General features: G+C 35.7%; 1 protein-coding gene across 8 annotated transcripts in view; it reads right to left on the bottom strand.

Moving 5' to 3' along the window:
* MNAT1 (MNAT1 component of CDK activating kinase) overlaps positions 1-22,742 on the bottom strand; it is a 219,102-nt gene that overhangs the window by 160,088 nt on the left and 36,272 nt on the right. For all 8 annotated transcript variants that reach the window (XR_012329960.1, XR_012329959.1, XR_012329963.1 and 5 more), the window contains exons 2-4: positions 12,986-13,138; positions 10,630-10,703; positions 369-472 (exon numbers count right to left, since the gene is read on the bottom strand). Coding sequence is in view for 3 of the 8 variants with exons in the window: in XM_033851082.2 (XP_033706973.1) it covers positions 369-472; positions 10,630-10,703; positions 12,986-13,138 (331 nt within the window). In the remaining 5 variants the exon portion in view is untranslated. The remainder of the gene's footprint in view (positions 1-368; positions 473-10,629; positions 10,704-12,985; positions 13,139-22,742) is intronic.

The raw sequence follows: 22,742 nt of genomic DNA on the forward strand, positions 1-22,742 counted from the left end.
CTCAAAAACAATTACCTCAAAAAAAAAAAAAAAAAAAAACAATTACCTCTGCTTTCCCCCAAAACTAGAAAGCCAAGTTGTACTGAAGAAATGATAGCTAAATTGTGTAAGTTAATTAAATCTTTGCATGTCTATAATTATTTTTCCTTTATAGGATATATTTTAACAATGCCATCAAAACTGTCTTTGCTACAGTAATGTGTGCTTCGTACCTATATGCCTATATACATAGATTAGTATTTCTGGCATTAATTTCAGCTAAAGTCTTTGTAAATATAACTAGTTTTAGAGAAAGATAGCTTTTTAAAGGATCATGTGGAAGCATTCATCTCTAATACAAAAGAAGAAGAAAATACTTAGCAACCAACCAGCTTTAACTTATTTTTCTGAATGACATCTTTGTTTTCCTTTTGGTATATCTCCATTTTCTTTTTGGTGTTGTCCAAATCCACATTGTTGGTCAAGTTGAAAACTGCATCAGAAAAGAAACACTGACATGAAATACAGTTTTAACATAAATCTTGAGAAGATAATAAAAACCAAATATTCATCACAGTGATTTCTTAATTCATCAGGTTGACAGTCTTTATAGCTTAAGAAACTAGCTCTAGTTCAGCAACTATGTTTTCTGAACCAAATATAAGGAGAGACTGTCAGACTATCACACAGACTATCTAAAGATCTGAATCACCTCAAAAAACCTAAGATACGTGCTTGCCATAATCACACTGGATTTGATTTTTATAGTGCCCATTTTAACTGTAAAAGTATAAAAAAGATTGCTTAAGTTTTTAAATAAAAAGAGTAAGTCTGGGACCTACTATACTGGTCAGAATCAATACTGAAAAGAATCTATGTGCCAGAAACAGAAAAATTATCCAAAGGAATAAAAAAATATTATCAAACTAGAACAGGTTTTATTCTGATCCTCAACATGGCTAGACACAAGCTTGAATCATTTACCATATAGTCTAGATCTGGGAAACTATGAAATACATGAGTCAAAAATTAACAAGGAAGGTAAAGGAAAATCTGGCACCAAAACTTAAGACTAAAATAATTTAGTAAGAGAAGCCACTGAGATATGTTCAGATAGGTGATAAACTTTCAGTGACTTAGAACGATCTTTTTATAATTCCAACTCAAAATAATTTTAATTATAAATGCCTTACTCCCTTCTAAGTTTACATATGTAAATAAAAAGGTTATTATAATACTCTGAACCAAAAAAACTATTTTAGTATATATAAATTCATATTTTGAAGTACTGCCCCACTGCCCTACCCCTTTCAGTGTTTGTATCAGCCCGTCTAAAGAAGGATCATCATCGTTGTCTCTCCTGTTCCATAATTCAATCCAGACTTCCCTTGGATTCCTCATAATGTTTGTGCATCCATTATTAGCCCTTCTATCCCTTCTCCAATTACTTACCACTGCTTCCTCCAGCTTGACCTATAAACAGGTTTGATCTACCCTAAATAACTCTGCTTTACTCCATGTTTCTACAGATTCCTTCCCCATCTCACTCCTTCATTTAACTAATAACCATCTCAAATAGTTCCTAGATTTTTGCATTAGGTCTGTAAGAGCTGAAAAGTAATATTGGAAGCCCAACAGAGGGTTATCTGTTTTGTTGAGTAAGGCCATTAAACATACTCAAAAGACCAATCTGATCCATAATTTAATTTTTATCTCTTCAAAGGACCAACTTATTTCAGAACATCAATTTATCATAATCGTTGAAAATCCAGGCTTATTTAAGTACGTAGAAAAAAAAGCAGCAATTCTCAATTCTATTACATGCAATTTTAAAACTCTGGGAGAAGTGAGAGTAAATGAGAAACAACAGCCCTCTAGCTATTGCTCCAGCTTTTTTATCACAAAGTAGAAAAGAAAATAATAATGGTGGTAAACCAGGGAATCTGTCTAGGATGCAACATAGGGCATTCCCTATAAATCACACTTTGGCCCCAACACAAAATAGTCAGAGAAAGAAGTTCCAAACTAGCAACAGCCCTCAGAAAGACAACTGTGATCCACTCTGATTCCACTGTCCTTGCCAACCACTCACAGTTTACTCCTTGCATTTAACAGCCATCCACTGAGCCACCAAATCCAAAAATCTTTCACAACCTCTACCACCCTCAACATCTATGCCCACTTAACAATTTTGATCACTTTTTTTTCCTCAGCACGTCCTTCCCGTGACTAATTTGTTAATATTTTCTCCTGATCTCCTTCCTACTACTACAACTACCCATTCTTGTTTCCATCTCTGCCTCATCTTGCTCTCTAGGTACACTGCATGATTCTGACTTTTGCCCTCTTTCCTCCCTCTATGTTCCTTGGGTAATCTCATAACTTGCCACAGTTTCAAGCAAAGAAATGCCAGGAAAAGCTGATATCATCTCAAAGTACAATTTAGAAAACCCAGCACATAAACATGTCCAAATTTACTCCTCCTTGTAAATTCTTTACCTGTTAATATTATGACTATCATGCTAAGACACCAGGATTTAACATCTCATTCATGTGACCCACTGTCCTTTGCACTCCATAAGCACCAGCTGCAAAATACTACAGATTCTACCACCAAAATCTCTTTAAAACTGTCCTTATTTTCAATGTACCTGCCAGTACTCCAAGCCAGGATCTTACCTCTCCCTGGATAATTTAATCTCTGACTTAACTTCCTGTCTCCAGAATCTTTGCATCTTTCCCTATTCCCTAACCCCATCCATAGTATACAATGCTGCCAGACTAATATTTCTGAAGCACACCTCAAATCACCTTCCACCTCTACCATCCTATAGTCCTCTCTCATCCCGTCTGCCTTCCCCCATTTACTAGGAAAGAACAAAATCAAACACTTTTAGAATCCAGAGCCCTTCCTAATTTGGCTATAACTACTTTTATCTCCCCTCAATAAAGACCTATCTTGAAACTAGACAGGTGTGCATTTCCCAAATGTTCCCCACATTTCCTGGTCCAGTTCCTTTGATCATACCATTGCCCAGAATGCCTGATCCCCCTTTCTTATTTTTGAAAATATACCCAATCTTCAAATGTCTACCCAAATACTATCTTTTCCATGAAGTTCTCTCCGGTTCCCCTAACTAGAAATAACTTCCTTCTCTTATAAATGTGGAAAATTTATTCACAGCTCATATAAAAATTTCTTTCTACTTTACATGATATGTATACACATACACAGCATTCTTTACTTTGCACTTCATCATATTTTCTATAATCTCTGTATCATCACTTCTCCATTCACAATGCCTTGAAAAAAAATCCAGTCTTAACTCTTACATTACTTTTCCCTCTCTGCTTTGAGAGTTTTGCAGACTCCTCAGAGCCTCTTCAAGAACCAAGGGAAAGAGAGATTGAGCAATCCAACCAAAGTACTTTTCCTTCATTTGTCTGCTTGAGGTGATCTCCTTCTCAAAACTCTGCTTGATGTAAAACAACTATACCCCAATTAAAAAAAAAAAAAAACCTCTATAGCGCGTGTATGTGGGCACGCGCATGTGTATCTATGAAACATCTCAAAGATCTATAAAACACGTATGATAGGCACTACATCTAGCATCTGACCTAATTATATCACTTAATCCTCCTGATAATCTTATGAGATATGTGAGGTACTACTGTCATTTACACTTTACAGGTAAGGTTTAAAGATATTAAATAACTACGTCCAAGGTATAGTAAATGTTAGAACCAGGATTTTAACCTAGGCTGATTCCAAAGCCTGAAATTTTTTTTTAATTTCTATTGGAGTATAGTTGATTCACAGTGTTGTGTTCCAAAGCGTGAACTTTTGTCTACAATGCTAGTTTTATTGCTTCTCTCTATGCCTGAAGACCACTGCTAGCCCAGTTCAGTTATTTCTCTGCATCTGTACAGGCCACACTTTCCTATTTCCATACCTGTGAGCAAACTGCTCCCACAGGGCCCATCTTAGTACCAGCCTCAACCCAGAACAACTGTGAATATCTGTATCTGGCTACGCTTCTATATCCAGCTTAATCAGCAGCTCTTCCTCATAACTCACTTTGCAGGTGCAAATCCTCTCCATCCTCCATCCCTGAATGCTATAACTCACTTTGCAGTTAGAAATCCCCTACATCTCTCCACCCCTGAATGCTCACAACAGATTACGTAATATCATTCTGGTGGTATTTATCCACTTTCTACCCTGTATAATTATTTTCAATGTACCTATCTATTTGACCTAATAGAGTGGTCCTTGAGGGCAGATTCTAGGATTGATTCTGCTTTATCACTCCCAGCATTTAAATAAAAAACTTTCACTATACACCCATTAGAATGGGCAAAAACCAACACATGATGACACCAAATACTGGCAAGGATGTGAGCAACAAGAACTCTCATACACTGCAGTGGGAATGCAAAATGGCCCAGCACTTTGGAAAACAGTCTGACAGTTTCTTACAAAACGAAAGAAATGTATGTCTTATCATACAATCCAGCAACTGCCCTCCTCGGTATTTATCGAAAGGAGTTAAAAACCATGTCCACACAAAAGCCTGCATACGAATGTTTACAGCAGCTTTATTCATAGTTGCCAAAACATGGAAGCAATCAAGACGTCCTTCAGTAGTTTGAAAAGATAAATAAACTATAATATATCCAGACAATGGGATATTATTCAGCACCAAATAATAACAGTAATAATAATAAGCTATAAAACCATGAAAAGACATGGAGGAACCTTAAATGCATATTACTATGAGAAAGAAAACAATTTGATAAGGCTACATACTGTACGATTCCAACTATATGACACTCTGGAAAAGGCAAAAATATGGAGACAGTAAAAAGATCAGTGGTTGCCAGGGATTCAGGGGAAGGAGGGACAAACAGGCAGAACACAGAGGAATTTCTGGGTAGCAAAACTGTTCTGTACAATACTATAATGGTGGATACATGCCATTATACAGTTATCCAAACCCATAAAATGTACAACACCAAGAGTAAACCCTAATGTAAACTATGGACTTAGGAGATAACGATATGTCAATGTAGGTTCATTGACTGTAACAAATTTACCACTCTAGTGGGGTATGTTGATAGTGAGGGAGGTCTGTGCATGTGTGGCACAAGGGGTATACAGGAACTCTCTGTATATTCCCTTTAATTTTGCTGTGAATCTAAAACTGCTCTAAAAAATAAAGTCTATTTAAAAAACAACAGGAACTTCTCATCTGGTAAGAGCTCAAGAAATGCTTGTTGATTACAAAAGGGAAAAAAATAAATAAACCAATGCTGGGAGTGAGGGAATGGACGAAATAGGTAAAGCTGATTAAGAGGTACAAACTGCCTGCTTAAAGTAAGTCATAAGTCATAGGGATGTAATGTACATAGGGAATATAGTCAATAATACTGTAACTACTTTCTATAGTGATGGATGAGAACCGGTCTTATTGCAGTGATCATTTCATAATGCATAAAATTAGCAAATCACTATGTTGTATACCTGAAACTAAGACAATATTGCATGTTAATTATAACTCAATAAGAAACTAAAATAAAAAATAAATCAGGGCTTCCCTAGTGGCGCAGTGGTTGAGAGTCCGTCTGCCGATGCAGGGGACACGGGTTCGTGTCCCGGTCCGGGAAGATCCCACATGCCACGGAGCGGCTGGGCCCGTGAGCCATGGCCGCTGAGCCTGTGCGTCCGGAGCCTGTGCTCCTCAACGGGAGAGGACACAACAGTGAGAGGCCCGCATACCGCGCAAAAAAAAAAAAAAAGCAAAATTAAATCAATGCTAATATTTATAATTATCTTTATAAATACAGATTTAATTTAAATGAGCTTTATAATTACAGAACTGAATTATACAGAATGGCAAAGTAAGCAGGTGCAAAACTACAGGAAAAAATCTTTGTTTCTTATGGTATGAATCTACTGACAAGTAAAGGTAATCAAGTTGATACCCTATGTTGAACTCTACTAGAATGTTTACAGCAGTTTAAGAAAAAAAATTACAATTTATCAGCAAGCTAGACAATGTACTAATGTAAACTTCCCATTAAATAGAACCTAGAAACAGTAAAGTTAAAATCTAAGTGAAAACTGTTTATAGACAATTTCTTTCTTTTTGCTTATTAAAAAATTTATGATGAATTCTAATGAAACTAAAGTAACTAATTTGTTTATTTCATTCTTTAATTGAAAAAGCAAAGGTAAAAGCAATATAATAGATACAAATTGTAATCATAATACAAATCTCTTCCTTTAAAAAAAAGAAAAAAAACATAAAAGTGGATTACAATTTTGAAACATTTTCAGAAGAAGCAAGTCTCATTCATGCCACAATGAATTAGGTTGGTATAATAGCCTTGAAGAAAAAGGAACAATTTTCTGTAACAATCATTTGGCCCTTTATCTATCTGGTTACTAGTTTAGCTCAGAGGTTGATCTGCCTTTAGTCAAGTATTAAAAGCCAACAAAAAACCTATTGTATTTTCTGAAAGATTTAATGTTATTTGAGTACAATTTTAAAGTCTTTTTGACATCCAGAATTTATAATTAAAGCCCTTAGGACTTTCTCACCCTTTTAAAATAAGCATACCCTGAACCAAAAGAATGTTTATTATGAAACTAAGGACAAACCTTTGAGATAATCCCTGAGGCCAAAAGGAACAAGAATTTTTATGTTTAGATTGTCATAACCACAGAAAAGAGCCTATTATTAATGCTATAAGAAAGTTCACCTCCATGTGTGCCCCCTCTACTGTAATTTTTATGCCATTATTTGAAATTCTAATACTTTAAAATTTTTATATTCAAAGGATTCATAATGAAATTTATATAACAAAATGACCAATCCCCAATTTATAAATCCTCAAACACTGAGTCCTTAGCCACCCTACCAACTCTATTCCTTTCACTCTAACCATCTTCAGTATCACCATCTTACCTTCCCTCCTTCCTTCCAAACTTCTTTAAGATCCTTCAAAATATAGCTCCAACCTACTTTTTTCTCTCATCTCCCACTATTCTACCAATCTGCATCCCATGTTCTGACTCAGACTACTAACTATTCTCTGAGACTACTAAGCACTTTCATGGGCTCTGAGAGAGGAAAACCCATGTTCAAAATCTGGCTCCATTATTTACTAGCAATGTGATCTTCAGCACAATACTTAAACTCTCTGTGCCCCCTCTCCATATGCAAAACAGGGATTAAAATGCCTATCTCAAGAGTTGTGAAAATTATACTTTTGATTAACACAGAGATAGCCAATACAGATACCACAAACATCCAACTAATCACCTTTGAAAGCATGAATAAGACACAAAGTACACAGGTACTGAAACAAGATTTTAAAAGGAAGTTTAAAAAAAAAGAAAGTTTTATTTATACCATAACAATCAGAACAATGACACATAACTAAGTGGTGCAGTCACACCCTAACAAAATTTAAGAGGGCTAAAACTGGTCTTACCCTCATTTCCATACTCTCTACCCAACAAAACAATGGAAAATAATGCCAGTTCTCCCACTTTTATTTTCTAGATTAACACCAGCAACTGCTCAAGGTCAGAATACTGCAATTCATCCTTGCCTGCTCTTTCTAACCTCACTTCCTACACGAAATTAGTCACTCGAATATTTTAGTTCTAAAACATCCCTTTTACCTACCTCCCTCAGTTTCTACCTACTCTAAGCACTCATTATTTCTCACCCAAATTGCTGCTACAGCCCCCAAAAAATGGTTTCCCAGCCTCGAGTATCTCCTGTCAATATTCCACATCACTACCACAGTATGTGGCTGGCCATAGAATAAAATCTTACCCTTACAGTCTAGCTTACAAAGCCCTCATTAACCCAGGTCCAATCTGTTTTTCAAACCTCATTGCTAGTCATTCCCCATGTCTACCTACCTATAACAGATTACTTGCTACATTACCCAACATGCTCAACACCTTTATATCTCTGTGACTTTGTCTTTTACTACAAATGTTCTTCCATCCTCTTTCTACCTGGTAAACCACTATTCATCTTTTAAGATCGAACTCAAATGTGTTCAAACTTTACCTCTATTTCCTAATGCTGAATTAACTGTTTTGCTATCTATATTCCTGAAACACTTTATAAATAAATGCCTACACTGCTTTCACATTAAATTATAATTACATAATTATCTCCCCCTTTAGAGTATGAACTTACTGAACACAAAGATCATATATCCTCAGCAAGTAAATAGTTCACATAGAACAATTACTATTTGCTGAATTGAGCTAAAGTTCAGAAAATAAACTATAAGTCCATGAAGCGAGGTCCCAAACTTCATCAATATTTTCAAATGCAGCAGAACTGCTCTTTGTCCAACATGATCAGGATCAGTAGTTGATTACTTAGAAAAGTCTGTTAAAGAAGGGAAACATACATACACTCTTCTTAAACACTTTATTTTAACTTAAAGCATATGCAGTAAGTGTACAGTCATTCTCTAATGTAATAACACACAGTCAAGATACAGTTTTTAATGGGAATTGTGCTTCCTTCTTGTATAAACCATACCTGTCATTTATACTGCTCAGTTTCCATCTTTTTAAAATGGATCAAGGACCTGAGAACTAGAATCCTTCTAGAGGTTTATAATTTTTCCCAATCTTATAAACTACTTAATTAAATTAATTACAATAACAAGTACAACTGACATAAGAAGGTTTGGTTACCAGTACAACCAACTCGATATATAACTGAACTGGTGAGAGAAGTACAGAGGTATAGAAATCTTCTAATGGACAAGATTCATCATGCATTCATTATGCTTCGATCATCAGTCAGTACATGTTACAGAAGGACTGGGAAATATCAGTTACTCCAATGAGTCAATTAAGCGGAGTTTTGTTAAGAGAGCACCAACATAATGCAACTAAAGATAGTCCTTCGTGAATATATCAATACATAATAGCAGAATCACTTTCAGATTAAATGCTCTGAGCCAGCTTTCTTATCTGGTAAAGAAAAAATGGCATATTGTAAGCCCTAATATCTGGACTTGCTCTTACCTGTCAATCCTAGCTCCCACTTCTGGACACGATTTTACCTATGGGCCCTCAGGTTGTTCATAACTTCAAACTTCATAGCAAAAAACATGTATTTCTTAAAATCATGGCTCAACTAAAACCTTGTTCCAGAATCAAGATCCCATCTTCCCCACCTTCTTGGTCCATCAGTTTCTTTTAATTATCCTACCTGCCTGCTTGGACTTGAGACCATGTATTCAACTTGCTCTGTGACATCTATAATCTCCTTTCCCTTTATTGCCTGACCAGACTTTTGAATAACAACACGGCCTTCAGAATAAATGTAAGCTAAGTGTCTTCCTGCTTGGTGTCCAACTGCCTGTTCTAAACCAAATATCTAAGTATAGTCAGATTTCTACATAGCTGCACACTTGCCCATTCTTGCAGATTTGTTTTCAGTTTATCGTCTCAGTCTACATCCTAACTTTTCTACTTTGTCTTAGCACTCCCAATTCTACCATCTTTTCAGCTAAAGTTCATAGCCATTCATGGTTGCTAAGACTACATACAAAGTACAATGAATACAATTAGAATAAAAAAGCAATGGCTCCAAGGCACTAAAAGATCCCAGAAAAAGCCTAACTTATGTCTGTACATGCTACTTGCTATGATATAATAAATGAACTTAGATATTTTAGAAAAGTTTCAGTAACAGGTGAAACAAAAGATTTTCTGGGTTTTTCTTAGTTAATAAAGAAATTAAAGGAACTAGAATACTCCATTCCTCAGGAATTTGAATTTTCTAAATATTTACCATATATAAATATTTTAAAGAATGATAAATTTTATTATAATCATATTTTAAACACAAAATAATGTGAGTATAGCTTGGTTATCAGGTTTGAGAGAAGAATAAAAAGATAACTGTTTAATTCTCTTAATCTTGTTCTAATTTTCATAGTCTCTAATTTTTGTATTATTTCCAAACCTATGGTGAGTAATATTATGGCAAGTTTTTAAAAAACAACATTAATTATTTTAATTGATGTATAACAAATTCAGACTTTTTAACATCTGTGACATCTTATTAAAAAAACAGAAACAATACTTTCTTTTGATGAACGCTTCTTTTTGACTAATCACAATAGAAAGAATAAGCACTAAGATTATTCTAACTTCAGATTCTAGAATAACATTGAATAATAGAATGCCACTTCAACAGTCAACTGCTTCCAAGTATTTTCAAATTACTGAATGCACAGAAGCATAAATGATGATAAACAACTTATGGCTTTAGTCACCATGGAAACCCTATTTCTTAAAAAACTGAATATTTTTTCTTGTTTACTCTAATACATCATCAATGTATAGATGATATATACACATACAGCCTTGCTTCCCAGCTATAAAGTAGTAGTACCTCTATTAGTCATATTTTTCCTAAGACAAAATGTTTATTACTTAAGTATGTCCTTTAAGTGCAATGCAAAATAATTAGGTAAACATCAGCTACCACAACAAAACCTGTCAGAGACTTTTATATGAGATGTTCTCCTAGGCATCTAAAAGATAAAAGCACACAGGCTGGCACACCAAAAGTATAAGCATTAAAAACATACCAATTTCTTCCACTTCTTCCAGGAAATCATTATATTCTCTTAGACTAGGAAAGTCTTCTTCCCTTTTATTGTATCTTTAAGAGAAGAAAAAAATGAACATATTCCATATCATTTGCTTTCAATAGTAACTAACTGGTTTGTTTGTTCTTACTAATTCATACATGATACGTAAAAAAGGACTGCTTACAGCGTAAAACAGTTTTCTTGACACCAGGTTTGTAACTACAGCAAGAATGTTGTTCTTAAATTCTTATGACTACAGAGAAGGAGTAGAATCAGGAGAGAATGGTACAACATGTAAAATCCTAAGACTTAAGGGAAAAATAAAGAAATTAGGACACTGAAGAAATGGGAAATGAGCTTAAACAAGGTCTATCATTGGAATTATGATATTGTTTACTTTTAATAAATAGAGTCACTAATTTCCAGAAAGCTAAAATTAATTAAAAAGACACCTTCCTGGGATTTCCCTGGTGGCACAGTGGTTAAGAATCCACCTGTCAATTCAGGGGACACGGGTTCAATCCCTGCTCCAGGAAGATCCCACATGCCGCGGAGCAACTGAGCCCGTGCACCACAACTACTGAGCCACGTGCCCATGCTACGCAACAAGGGAAGCCACTGCAATGAGAAGCCCGTGCACCACAAAGAAGAGTAATCCCCACTCGCCGCAACTAGAGAAAGCCCGAGTGCAGCAACAAAGACCCAACACAGCCAAAAATAAATAAATAAATTTTAAAAAATAAAATAAACAAATAAAATGTTTCTCTAAAAAATAAATAAATAAAAAGACACCTGCCTGTTTTTCATGACAGTTACAGTCTAAAGGATGCTAGATCAAGAAAATCTATAAATATTACAAGTGTGCCTGTGAAGAATTAGGAAACGAGAGGGCTTAATGAAAAAGATAAGAATCTAAGAGACTATCTCCCATAAGCAATCCAAAAACTAAAAGAGTAGCTTGGGGTATTGATAAAGTAACACTTTATCTAGTAAAGTACCTAGAAAGATGCCGCTAAAACATTGGTGACCAATGTTGAAATGTAGACTACCTAGATAGATAGATATTAATTCTTTAAACCTAAAAAACAATAAAACTAACATACCATTGTAAAGCAATTATACTCCAATAAAGATGTTTAAAAAGAAAGAACAAAAAAATAAATAAATAAAAAACAATAAAGTGGCTTATAACATAAAATGAAAATCCAAAATGAAATCCAAAACTATTAACAAAGAGTAAAAAATTAAATTGTAAGTGAAAAAGAATATTAGAAATATTTATGTACTCACATACACACAGAGAGATCTATCAAAATAAATTGTAGCTAATGCTGATTTTTCTCTAATAGCTTTCAATCTCAACTTAAATGTTACCTCCTCAGGCCTTACCTTACATCACTGACTCACAACAACATTCAGTCCCTAACTTCATAGCATTTTTCTCAATGTATAATCACATATTTGTTTTGTTTGCCTGTTTTACTGTCTATGTCTATGCTATCCAAGCTACTGTACTGTAAGCCTTTCGAGGGCCTAATATGTATAACACTGTTCGAACAGAATAGGTACTCAGTATATATTTACTAATTAAATTAAAGAATAAATAAAGCAAATAAATTGTGAAGCCATCAATTTGGAGGATTTACTCTTCTCTGGGAGTTCCCCGATGGCCTAGTAGTTAGGATTCTGGGCTTTCACTGCCATGGTCCAGGTTCCATCCCTGGTAGGGAACTGAGATCCTGCAAGCTGCATGGAGTGGCCAAAAAACTTTTTTTAATTTTTTAATAAAAAAGATTTACACTTCTCTAACAAAGATTAGATAATTAGGGACTTCCCTGGTGGTCCAGTGGTAAAGAATCCACCTTCCAATGCAGGGGACAGTAGTTCGATCCCTGGTAGGGGAACTAAGATCCCACATGCAGTGGGACAACTAAGCCCGCAAGCCACAACTACTGAGCTCGCACGGTCATCTAGAGAGAGCCCGCGTTCCGCAAACTACAGAGCCCACGCGCTCAGGAGCCTGCATGCCACAATTAGAGAAGAGAAAACCCAGACGCCACAACTAGAGAGAAGCCCGCACGCCACAACGAAGAGCCTGCGGGACGCAACAAAAGATCCCACATGCCTCAACTAAGACCTGACGCAGACAAATAAAAAAAGATTAGATAATTAATATTACTGAGTTCTCTAAGACCTTAATAATTTTTTTAACATTGAACAATTACATAAATGAATTTATACTTATTCACTTGTCAAACTGTCCACATTTCTACAAGTAAATAATTATATCAATTACAGAAATAATTGTTAAAGTCCTCTTTGTGAACTGAATCATTCAAACATTAACACTTACATCTTTAGCACTTTTTTCCGAATCTCAACTTCCTTGTCAACAGTAGGATCTTCAAAGAGTTGTACCCTGAAGTTGCTCTTTCTAAGTGGAGTGCCACACTCAGGACAGTTTCCAGCTCCTCTCACAAAGAGTAAGTCCACGCAACTTTCACACCTGTAAGGAGGAAAATATAACTTTTAAGCTAGTATTCAAATCGGCAACAACTCTGTATATAGTTTGCCTTTGTTTTGGTGTTTCTTTGTTTGGGGGGGCTGCAGAGGGGCAGGAAAATTAATCATTGCTGCTTAAACTCTTATTAAAAACCTTTGGGAAAAAAGTTCATTTTCATTTGGAGCCTACTTCAGACATAGGTGTCCCAAGGGTTACCAGTTTAGTTTTAGAAATTAAACAAATATACAAGTTTTTAAAAATTGATTTGGGATCTGGGAGGACTCAGATAGCAGGACAGGGGGAAGTCAAAGAGGCACATAAAAGAGCAGTCTAGGGTCAACTCCACTCTCAGTCCAGTATCACCCTTAGACCTGGCAGGGGCCTGCACTTTAGAGAACACTGCATATCATAATCACTAAAACAAAAACTTTTTTTCCCCTTTCAGCCTTTGTAAGGAAGTTTTTTAAAGTTCCGTTAGCAATTGAGTAAGTGGCAGTTACTCAAAAGGGAGAGGTGCTAGCTGAAGGAGGCCCCAGGCCAGAGGATAAAGAACTGAGAGTGACCTAGTATATGTGGAGAAAGGAGAAAATTACCACAGCTTCTGCCCTGAGAAATCCTAGAAAGAATGGCTACTTATAAAATCTTTAACCAGTTAAACCTGGCTGTCCTAAATTCACCAAAGTGATTGCCCAGGCAAGCCAAGTTTCCCAAATACCTCCATCCCTTCTTTCCTCCCTTCTTGGGTAGTACAATTTGGGGAAGAACTTAGAACTTCCTGGAAGTCTTGAGTTGGGAAAGAAAGAAGCTGGCAAAGTTAACGAGATTCCTGCAAATTAAGATTCCTGCGAATTGACAGGGTCAGTTCATATACTGTTTTAGATGGGTCCAGGCACCACCCAATCATCCCTGCCCCGCCCTGCCCTAGCAGATCCATGCTAGTAATCAGACTAGCAAGTGGAAAGGCTGACCAGAAGAAAGGAGCTGCTTTAGCCTGTGGGTCTTAAAGATTCAGGTTCCTGGGAACTCAGGAAGCAGCGTTGGAACTAAGGCTGCACTAAAGATGTAGCTTGATTCATACTTTCAAACATTTAAACATTTTGGTATGTAGTCCTCCAATTGTAATATTGCCCCCAACTCCATAGGTTAGGGCCATACCAACCCTATCACTCCTTTCTTAGCACTATATGAAATTATTTATTTCTTTATGTGTTGATTTTCTGTAACCTCCACTAGAATGGAGGGCAGGAATTTAGCCTATTATTATTCTAAACACATCACAACACACACACAAAAAAAAGGACAAATTCTAATAAATAAGGGAAAAGTTGATTTCTTCCAAATATGTAGTTGATTTATGGAATAAGCTAAATGAGAAGAATGATAAAGCTAAATAAGAATAGTTAAGGTTAGTTATCAGTAAAATACTAACATTGACCTTTGCATATTTCTATCTTAAAGTAGAGGGGAAAAAAATCCATCAAAAAATAGAGGCAAAAAATCCCTAAGAGGAAGAACAGAGATCATAGTTGTCATTATTCAAGATCAACAAAACCCCAGAAAATTCACTTGGGATTGGGAAGATTGGGAGTGGTACATTTTGCCTAATCTTTGTGGTTGGAGGAAATTAAATCCAACTAGAGAAGTTGAAAATAAGGACACTTTAGAACTACACTGACTAAAGATATTTATAGGCAAGGAGCCATCTGAAATACTCAAAACCATTGAGCCAATACATAGAATATTCTATATTTCAAGGTCTTGGAGTCAATAATTCAGTTAACAAGGTAATATAGAACACTTTAGTATTTCTAAAAGTCATATTGTAATCTCAGACATATAATTTGTTACCACCATCAGTTCTACATCTCCACTTTTTAAAAATCTACCTTAAATCATAAGGATTTCAACAGTATTAAGGTTTTTTTAAAATAACTTATTTTCCCATACTTTTCCCTTTCTGATTTTAATTGCTAAAAGAACAAATAATTCTTTTTTTAAAGCTCAAATATAGAAGTATATAGAGAAAAAACTCAAAGTTCTACTTCATTCTGTTCTACATCTCACTTCCCACATGTACCATACAACTGTTAAGTTCCATGTTTACGTGGCCAGATCTTTTTCTACATACTTACAATATATGTATTTACAGATTATATACATGAAAACTAGTCATACAAAAAAAGAACAGAAGAAAAAGTTCCTTATTGCTAGTTCACTTCATCTGGCAGCAGAGCAACCAAAAGAGCAGTATGTGGGCAATCTTTTGCCTCCAAGAGTGCTAGGAACTTTTTCAAACAAAATCTTATATTCTGCAGAACATAGGAAAATTTGCTGAAAAAGCCCAAATCCTCAGTTATTACCCATCCCCAAAGATATTTTTATGGTTTTCTTTTGTTTTTAAAAACCAGAATGGTGCCTGCCCTCTTTTCTCTCTGAACAACTTATTTTTAGATTTTATTTTCTTCTGTCAAGGATATTTAACTGCTTATATTCCTCTGTCAAGATTTTTAATCAGCTTGTTTCTTCTTTTTCCAGAGCTAAGAAGTCAATTAAAAATCTTGACAAAGACTAGATACAAAAAAACCTACAGCTAACATCATACTTAATGGTGAGAAACTGGAAATTTTCCAACTAAAATCAGGTACAAAGCAAGACTGTCTCCTACTCTCACTGTCTCCTACTGTCACTACTCCTTCTCAACATGATACTGGAAGTCTTTGCTAATGCAGTAAGACAAGAAAAGGAAATAAAAGATATACAGATTGGAAAGGAAGACACAGAGCTCTCTTTGTTTACAGATGACATGATTGTCTATGTTAAACATCCAAAAGAATCAACCAAAAAACTTCTAGAACTAATAAGTGATTATAGCAAAGTTGCAGGATACAATATACAAAAAGTCTGCTTTCCTATGTACCAATAATGAACAAGTGCAATTTGAAATTAAAAACACAATACCATTTATGTTAGCTCCCAAAAATTTGAACGTTTAAGTATAAATCTAACAAAATATGTACAAGATATTGTACAAAATATGTACAATATAAGAAAAACTACAAAACTCCTATGAACAAAATTAAAAAAGAATTAAATAAATGGAAAGATATTCATGGACAGAAAGAGTTCATGGAAAGGAAGACTCAATATTTTGAGTTGTCAGTTTTTACCATCTTGATCTATAGATTCAATGCAATTCCAATCAAATTGCCAGGAAGTTAGTGTATGGACATCAACGAACTGATTCTAAAGTTTATATAAAAAGGCAAAAGACCAGAATAGGTACCATAATGTTGAAGGAGAAGAACAAAGTTGGAAAACTGATGCTACCTGACTTCAAGATTTACTACAAAACTACAATAATCAAAACACTGTGGTATTGGTAAAAGAATAGATGAATAGACCAATGGAACAAAATAGCCTAGAAATAGACCCACATAAATATACTCAGCTGATCTTTGTCAAAAGAGCAAAAGCAACACATGAAGCAAAAACAGTCTCTTCAACAAACTGGACATCCACATGGAAAAAAATGAATCTACACATGAACCTTACACCCTTAAAAAATTAACTCCAAACTTAACTCACAGGCCTAAATGTAAAATGCAAAACTATAAAACTCCTTGAGTATAACGTAGGATAAAAACTGTATGACTCGGGGCTTCCCTGGTGGTGCAGTGGTTAAGAATCTGCCTGCCAATGCAGGGGACATGGGTTCGAGCCTTGGTCCAGGAAGATCCCACATGCCGTGGAGCAACTAAGCCTGTGGGCCACAACTACTGAAGCCCGCGTCCCTAGAGCCCCGTGCTCTGCAACAAGAGAAGCCACCGCAATGAGAGGCCTGCGCACTGCCTGAAGAGTAACCCCCGCAACTAGAGAAAACCCACACACAGCGACGAAGACCCAACGCAGCCAAAAATAAATTAAATAAATAAATTAAAACAAAAACAAAACTGTATGACTTTGGGTATGGTGATGACTTTATAGATACAACACCAAAGGCATGATCCATGAAAGATATCACTGATAAGCTGGATTTTTTTTTTAATTAAAAATTTCGGCTCTGCTAAAGATGACGTCAAGAGAAAAAAAACACCTGATAAAGGACTGTTATCTAAAATATACGGGGGAGAAAACTTCTTAAAAAAATGGGCCAAAGACCTTAACAGACAACTCACCAAAGAAGACACAGGTACACCTCATTTTATTGAGCTCTGCTTTATTTCACTTTGCAGATATTGTGGTTTTTACTAACTGAAGGTTTGTGGCAACTGCATTGTCAGATGATAGTTAACATTTTCTAGTAATAGAGTATTTTTTAATTAAGGTATGTACTTTTTTTTAGACATAATGCTACTGCACACTTAATAGACTACAGTGCAGTGTAAACATAACTTTTATATGCATACTGGGAAACCAAAAAATTATTGACTCATTTTATTGCAATATTCACTTTATTGCAGTGGTCTGGCACTGAACCCACAATATCTCCAAGGTACGCCTGTATACAGATAGCAAATAAGCACATGAAAAGATGTTCCACATAACACGGCATCAGGGAAATGCAAGTTAAAACAATGAGGTATACACTACACTCCTATTAAAATGGCCAAAATGCAATATACTGACAACACCAAATGCTTACAAAGATGTGGAGCAACAGGAACTCTCATACATTGCTGGGGGGAATGCAAAATGGTACAGTCACTTTGGAAGACAGTTTGATGTTTCTTTATGAAACACAGCATGCTCTTACCATACAATCCAGCAATTATGCTCCTTGGTATTTAACCAAAGAAGTTGAAAACTACATCCACACAAATACCTCCACAAATGTTTACAGAATCTTTGTTCATAATTGCGAAAACTTGGACACAACCAAGATGTCCTTCAATAGATAAATGGATACATAAACTGTGGTATATCCAGACAACAGAATATTATTCAGCACTAAAAACAAACGAACTATGAAGCCATGAAAAGACATAAAAGAAGCTTAAATGCATATTACTAAGTGAAAGAAAACAATCTGAAAAGCCTACATAGTATAAGATTCCAACTATATGACATCTTAGAAAAGGCAAAATTATGGAAACAATATACCTGATCTTAGTCAAAAGGCCAAGAAGGGATTACGGAGATGATAAAAAGATCAGGGGTTGGTGGTGGATGGAGGGAGGAATAGGCAGAGCACAGAGGAATTTTAGAGCAGTGAAAATACTCTGTATGATATTATAATGATGGATATGTCATTATACTTTTGTCCAAACCCATAGAATGTACAACATTAAAAGTGAATCCTAAAGTAAACTATGGACTTTGGGTAATAATGATGTGTCAATACACATTCATCCTTGGTATTAAGAAAAAAAAAAAAGGACAACTCTGGTGAACGATGTTGATAATGGGTAAATGAGAAACCGCTGTACCTTCCTCTCAATGTTGTTGTAAATCTAAACCTGCTCTAAAAAAAATAAGTCTATAAAAAATAAAAATGTTGTCACTTTTTTTTTAAAGCGAAGTATATTAATGTTTGCTCAATGTTTATTAACATTTTCAATTCGTCATTTTAAATATCCAATAAACACTAAGGAAAATCAATTAATAAAATAATAGACAAGCTTGAGACTTGTTCCCCAGATTGTTTTAAAACCTAAGTGTTGGGCTTCCCTGGTGGCGCAGTGGTTGAGAGTCCGCCTGCCGATGCAGGGGACACGGGTTCGTGCCCCGGTCCGGGAAGATCCCACATGCCGCGGAGCGGCTGGGCCCGTGAGCCATGGATGCTGAGCCTGCGCGTCCGGAGCCTGTGCTCTGCAACGGGAGAGGCCACAACAGTGGGAGGCCCACGTAACGGTTAAAAAAAAAAAAAAACACCTAAGTGTTCAACTGCCTTACCCATAAAAGCAATAATAATCCCTAAATTAACTCTCTTCCAGAAATGTTACTCCAATGAGAGGACATATGTGAAACCACTGTGAAAAACTACCTACATGTCCTAAGATCATGCCATGGAAGTTTTTATTCTAGAATGCATTTCCTTAAATGATAAATCCTGCATTTACCACGTCAAAGGTAGTTTTCTTACCAAAGACAACTCTTTAACTCTAGAATACACTTTTTTTAAAATTAATTTTTATTGGAGTATAGTTTCTTTACAATGTTGTGTTAGCTTCTGCTGTACAGCAAAGTGAATCAGCTACACATATACATATATCCCCTCTTTTTTGGATTTCCTTCCCATTTAGGTCACCACAGAGCACTGAGTAGAGTTCCCTGTGCTATACAGTAGGTTCTCATTAGTCATCTATTTTATACACAGTAGTGTATATATATCAATCCCAATCTCCCAATTCATCCCATCCCCCTTCCCCCTCCCCCGTATCCATACATCCATTCTCTATGTCTATAGAATACACTTCTTTAAAAAGATAAAACTACCACTGACCACATAAAAATTACTTACTGAAGTGATTTACTAAAGATATGATGATATAATTAAACCCCATGTTGGTAATCATAAGACCTAGGTTGCCATCCCAGCTTTGTCTCTTACAATATGAGGAACTATGAGGAAGTCAAATTCTAATTTATATCTAAGGTTTCTTCCCACTTGGATAATTCTAGATACCTTGGGGTGTTACACAAGTTGTTAATTTTTTTTCCAAATAAGAATATATTTTCTCTCAATATAACTGATGTTTATCAGTTTAAATTTTCCATATCACCTATACTTACAAACTTTATATATGGTACAGACTTACCCTTAAGGCTTTAATTCAATCAAGAATATTATAACCACAGGAATTCCCCAGGGGTCCAGTGGTTAGGACTCAGCGCTTTCACTGCCAAGGGCCCAGGTTCAATTCCTGGTTGGGGAGCTAAGATCCTACAAGCCGCGTGGCATGACCAAAGGAAAAAAAAAGAATATTATACCCTATGATATTATATTTAGGGATGTGATATAGAATGCTCTATGACAGATGGGATTAGCAATACAAAGTATAAGAAGGCACAGACCCCCAGGATCTCTTCAAAAGTTTCTATAATATGGTAATTTTGCCCAGAAAAAATATACCATTTTCAGCATTTGAAAAAATTGGGACAATACTTTTAGAAGCACATATATTTAAACATATATACACATAAGCACATACATGTATGCACAAAAATATATACAGGTATGCAGAGGAAGAAAGGGTCCTTTAGAAGAAAAAAAAAATTTTGCTAAGAATTTTGTTTCTCAATCTTACTATGCTGATAATATATTCTTTTGAATTTGTACCAACATAATGCTATTTTAACAAATTATGAGTATGACACTACTTTGAATGCATATAACTGTTCTTCTAAAAAGCTTAAAAATCTATACAAAGACCATGATTAAAAAATAAAGGCTGAGTTAGATATTATTTTCCCCTTTCCACAGGCAGTTAAACGAAATGACCTGTCAAAGGTCATAGTTTAAGTGCGGGCTAGAAATCTATGTCGCCTAATTTCTGGGCATTTCTGGGCATCTTTCTACCAATTGAATGTTCCAGATCTGGCCAAACCCAAAAGCTTCAGGTCCAGGAAATCTCACAGCATTATCCGTGATGCTAGAGTATCCAAACCATCATATAACTACTTGGTATGAGAAGGTTTAGATCCATTTGGCAGTGAATTATAAAGTTTGTGTTACCCTATGGCAAGACGAAGGGTCCATAAAACAAAGGGACAAGGTTGTGTCTGCTAAGTGTCAAAACAGTAGTAGATTCACTCCTGAGCAGCTGAGAGGGAACAGAGCACCATTAAGGGCACAAATTCTGGAGCCATTTTGCCTCCTTCTCTTCAGTCATTTGTTAGGCCTGCAACCCTAGACGAATTATTAACCATCACTGTGCCTCAACTTCCTTGTGAAAAAGAAAAATAGTATCTTCCAGGGGTTGAGGTGTAGGGAAGTAGAGATCTGCCTCACAGAGTTGATGAGATTTGTATCAGCTAATTTCAGTTAAAATGTTTAGAAATATACCAGGCATATAGTATGCTCTCAATAAACATCAGCTATTACAACTAGTACTTAATGCAAAGAAGAACTAATAAGGACCAGAGTTCAAAGGAGGCAGTATCAAGGATCAGCTGGAGACGGACTCAGAAAACAGGCTGAACAGCATTGGGCCTTGAAGAATTTGATGGCTTTGAAGTACAAAAGAAGGATGACATTCCAGGCAGAAATCACAGCAAGAACAATGGTGTAAATACTCACAATTTATACATGGAACAATAAACAGAACACTTTGGGGAAAAAAAATTAATGTAAGGATGTAAAGCAGTCCTTCTCACCCTTTCCTATCAAAGTACTCTTAAATGGCAGAGAAAAATGTACCACCTGTAAGACTGGGGACATAGTCTCAAAAAAAAGGTCAACATAAGGTCAACATTTCTCCCAAGGTCAACATTTCTTCAAATTATGATGTTTTATCTTAAAAATTCATAAAAACTCAATTTGACTCCACAATACAATCCTATTTATTGTCATTGAAAGATGTCTTCAAATAATTCCCAGTTATTCAATTACTCAAAAATTTTTCCATATTCTCTAGGTAAAACTGACATTCCAAAAATATACCTATATATTTATGTACCACCAACATACCAAGCACACTTCAAGGACCAAATATACTTCAGTTAAAGAAGCATAGAGGGGAATTCCCTCGCGGTCCAGTGGTTAGGACTCCAAGCTTTCACTGCCGAGGGACTGGGTGTAATCCCTGGTCAGGGAAATAAGATCCCACAAGCCACACAGCACACCCTCCCCCTCCCAAAAAAAGCAGCATAGAGGATAACAAAAATAATAACAATACATCCATCCATGGGAATCTTACAAAGGAAAGAAGTAGCAAATTAATGTGGAAAGGAATGACTACTCAATAAATGGTTAGGACACCACTGGCTTTCTAGATGAAGGGGAAAAAAAACTAGATCCTTGTTTCTCACACTATCAACAAAAAGAAATTCCATATGAATAAATGATCTAAACATAAAAGAAAAAACTTTAAACTGAAGAGATTATAGGAGAAATTATGACATCAGGGCAGGGATTTCTTAAAGGTGACTAAAACACTTTAAACCATGTAAAGAAGATTGATACATTTAATTTCATCAAAATTAAAAGCTTTTATGGGAGGCTGGGGGACACAATACTGGTTACAGACTCACTACAGACTAGGAAATTACTTTTTCATTATACATAAAAAATAATATTCAGACTATATAAAAAGGTTCTACAAATCAGTAACAAACACAGTGCTATAGAAAAATGAGTGGATTATGTGAACAAGCAAATTGCACCATGCAAATTCACTTGCTTCTTAGAGTTAAGTTCACCCTAGATGGGAACAGCTTCTTAGGGATTCTACTTATTTAGTTTCCATGGGAAACCTCCAAAAGAAAGGGACAAACTACAGCCCCAATACTGCCATTGATTTCCTGGCCATAACTGATCCTCATCATCCTGTTCTAGTTTCCCCTCACCCTCTACTAGCACTTCTGCTGGTCTAGGCAGCTTGCCTGCTTACCATTCTCTTTTTAGGTTGTACTTTTTAGGCTACTGTACTTATATATTTACTACAGT

Source organism: Tursiops truncatus, chromosome 2 (assembly GCF_011762595.2).
Source record: "Tursiops truncatus isolate mTurTru1 chromosome 2, mTurTru1.mat.Y, whole genome shotgun sequence".
Lineage (NCBI taxonomy): Eukaryota > Metazoa > Chordata > Mammalia > Artiodactyla > Delphinidae > Tursiops > Tursiops truncatus.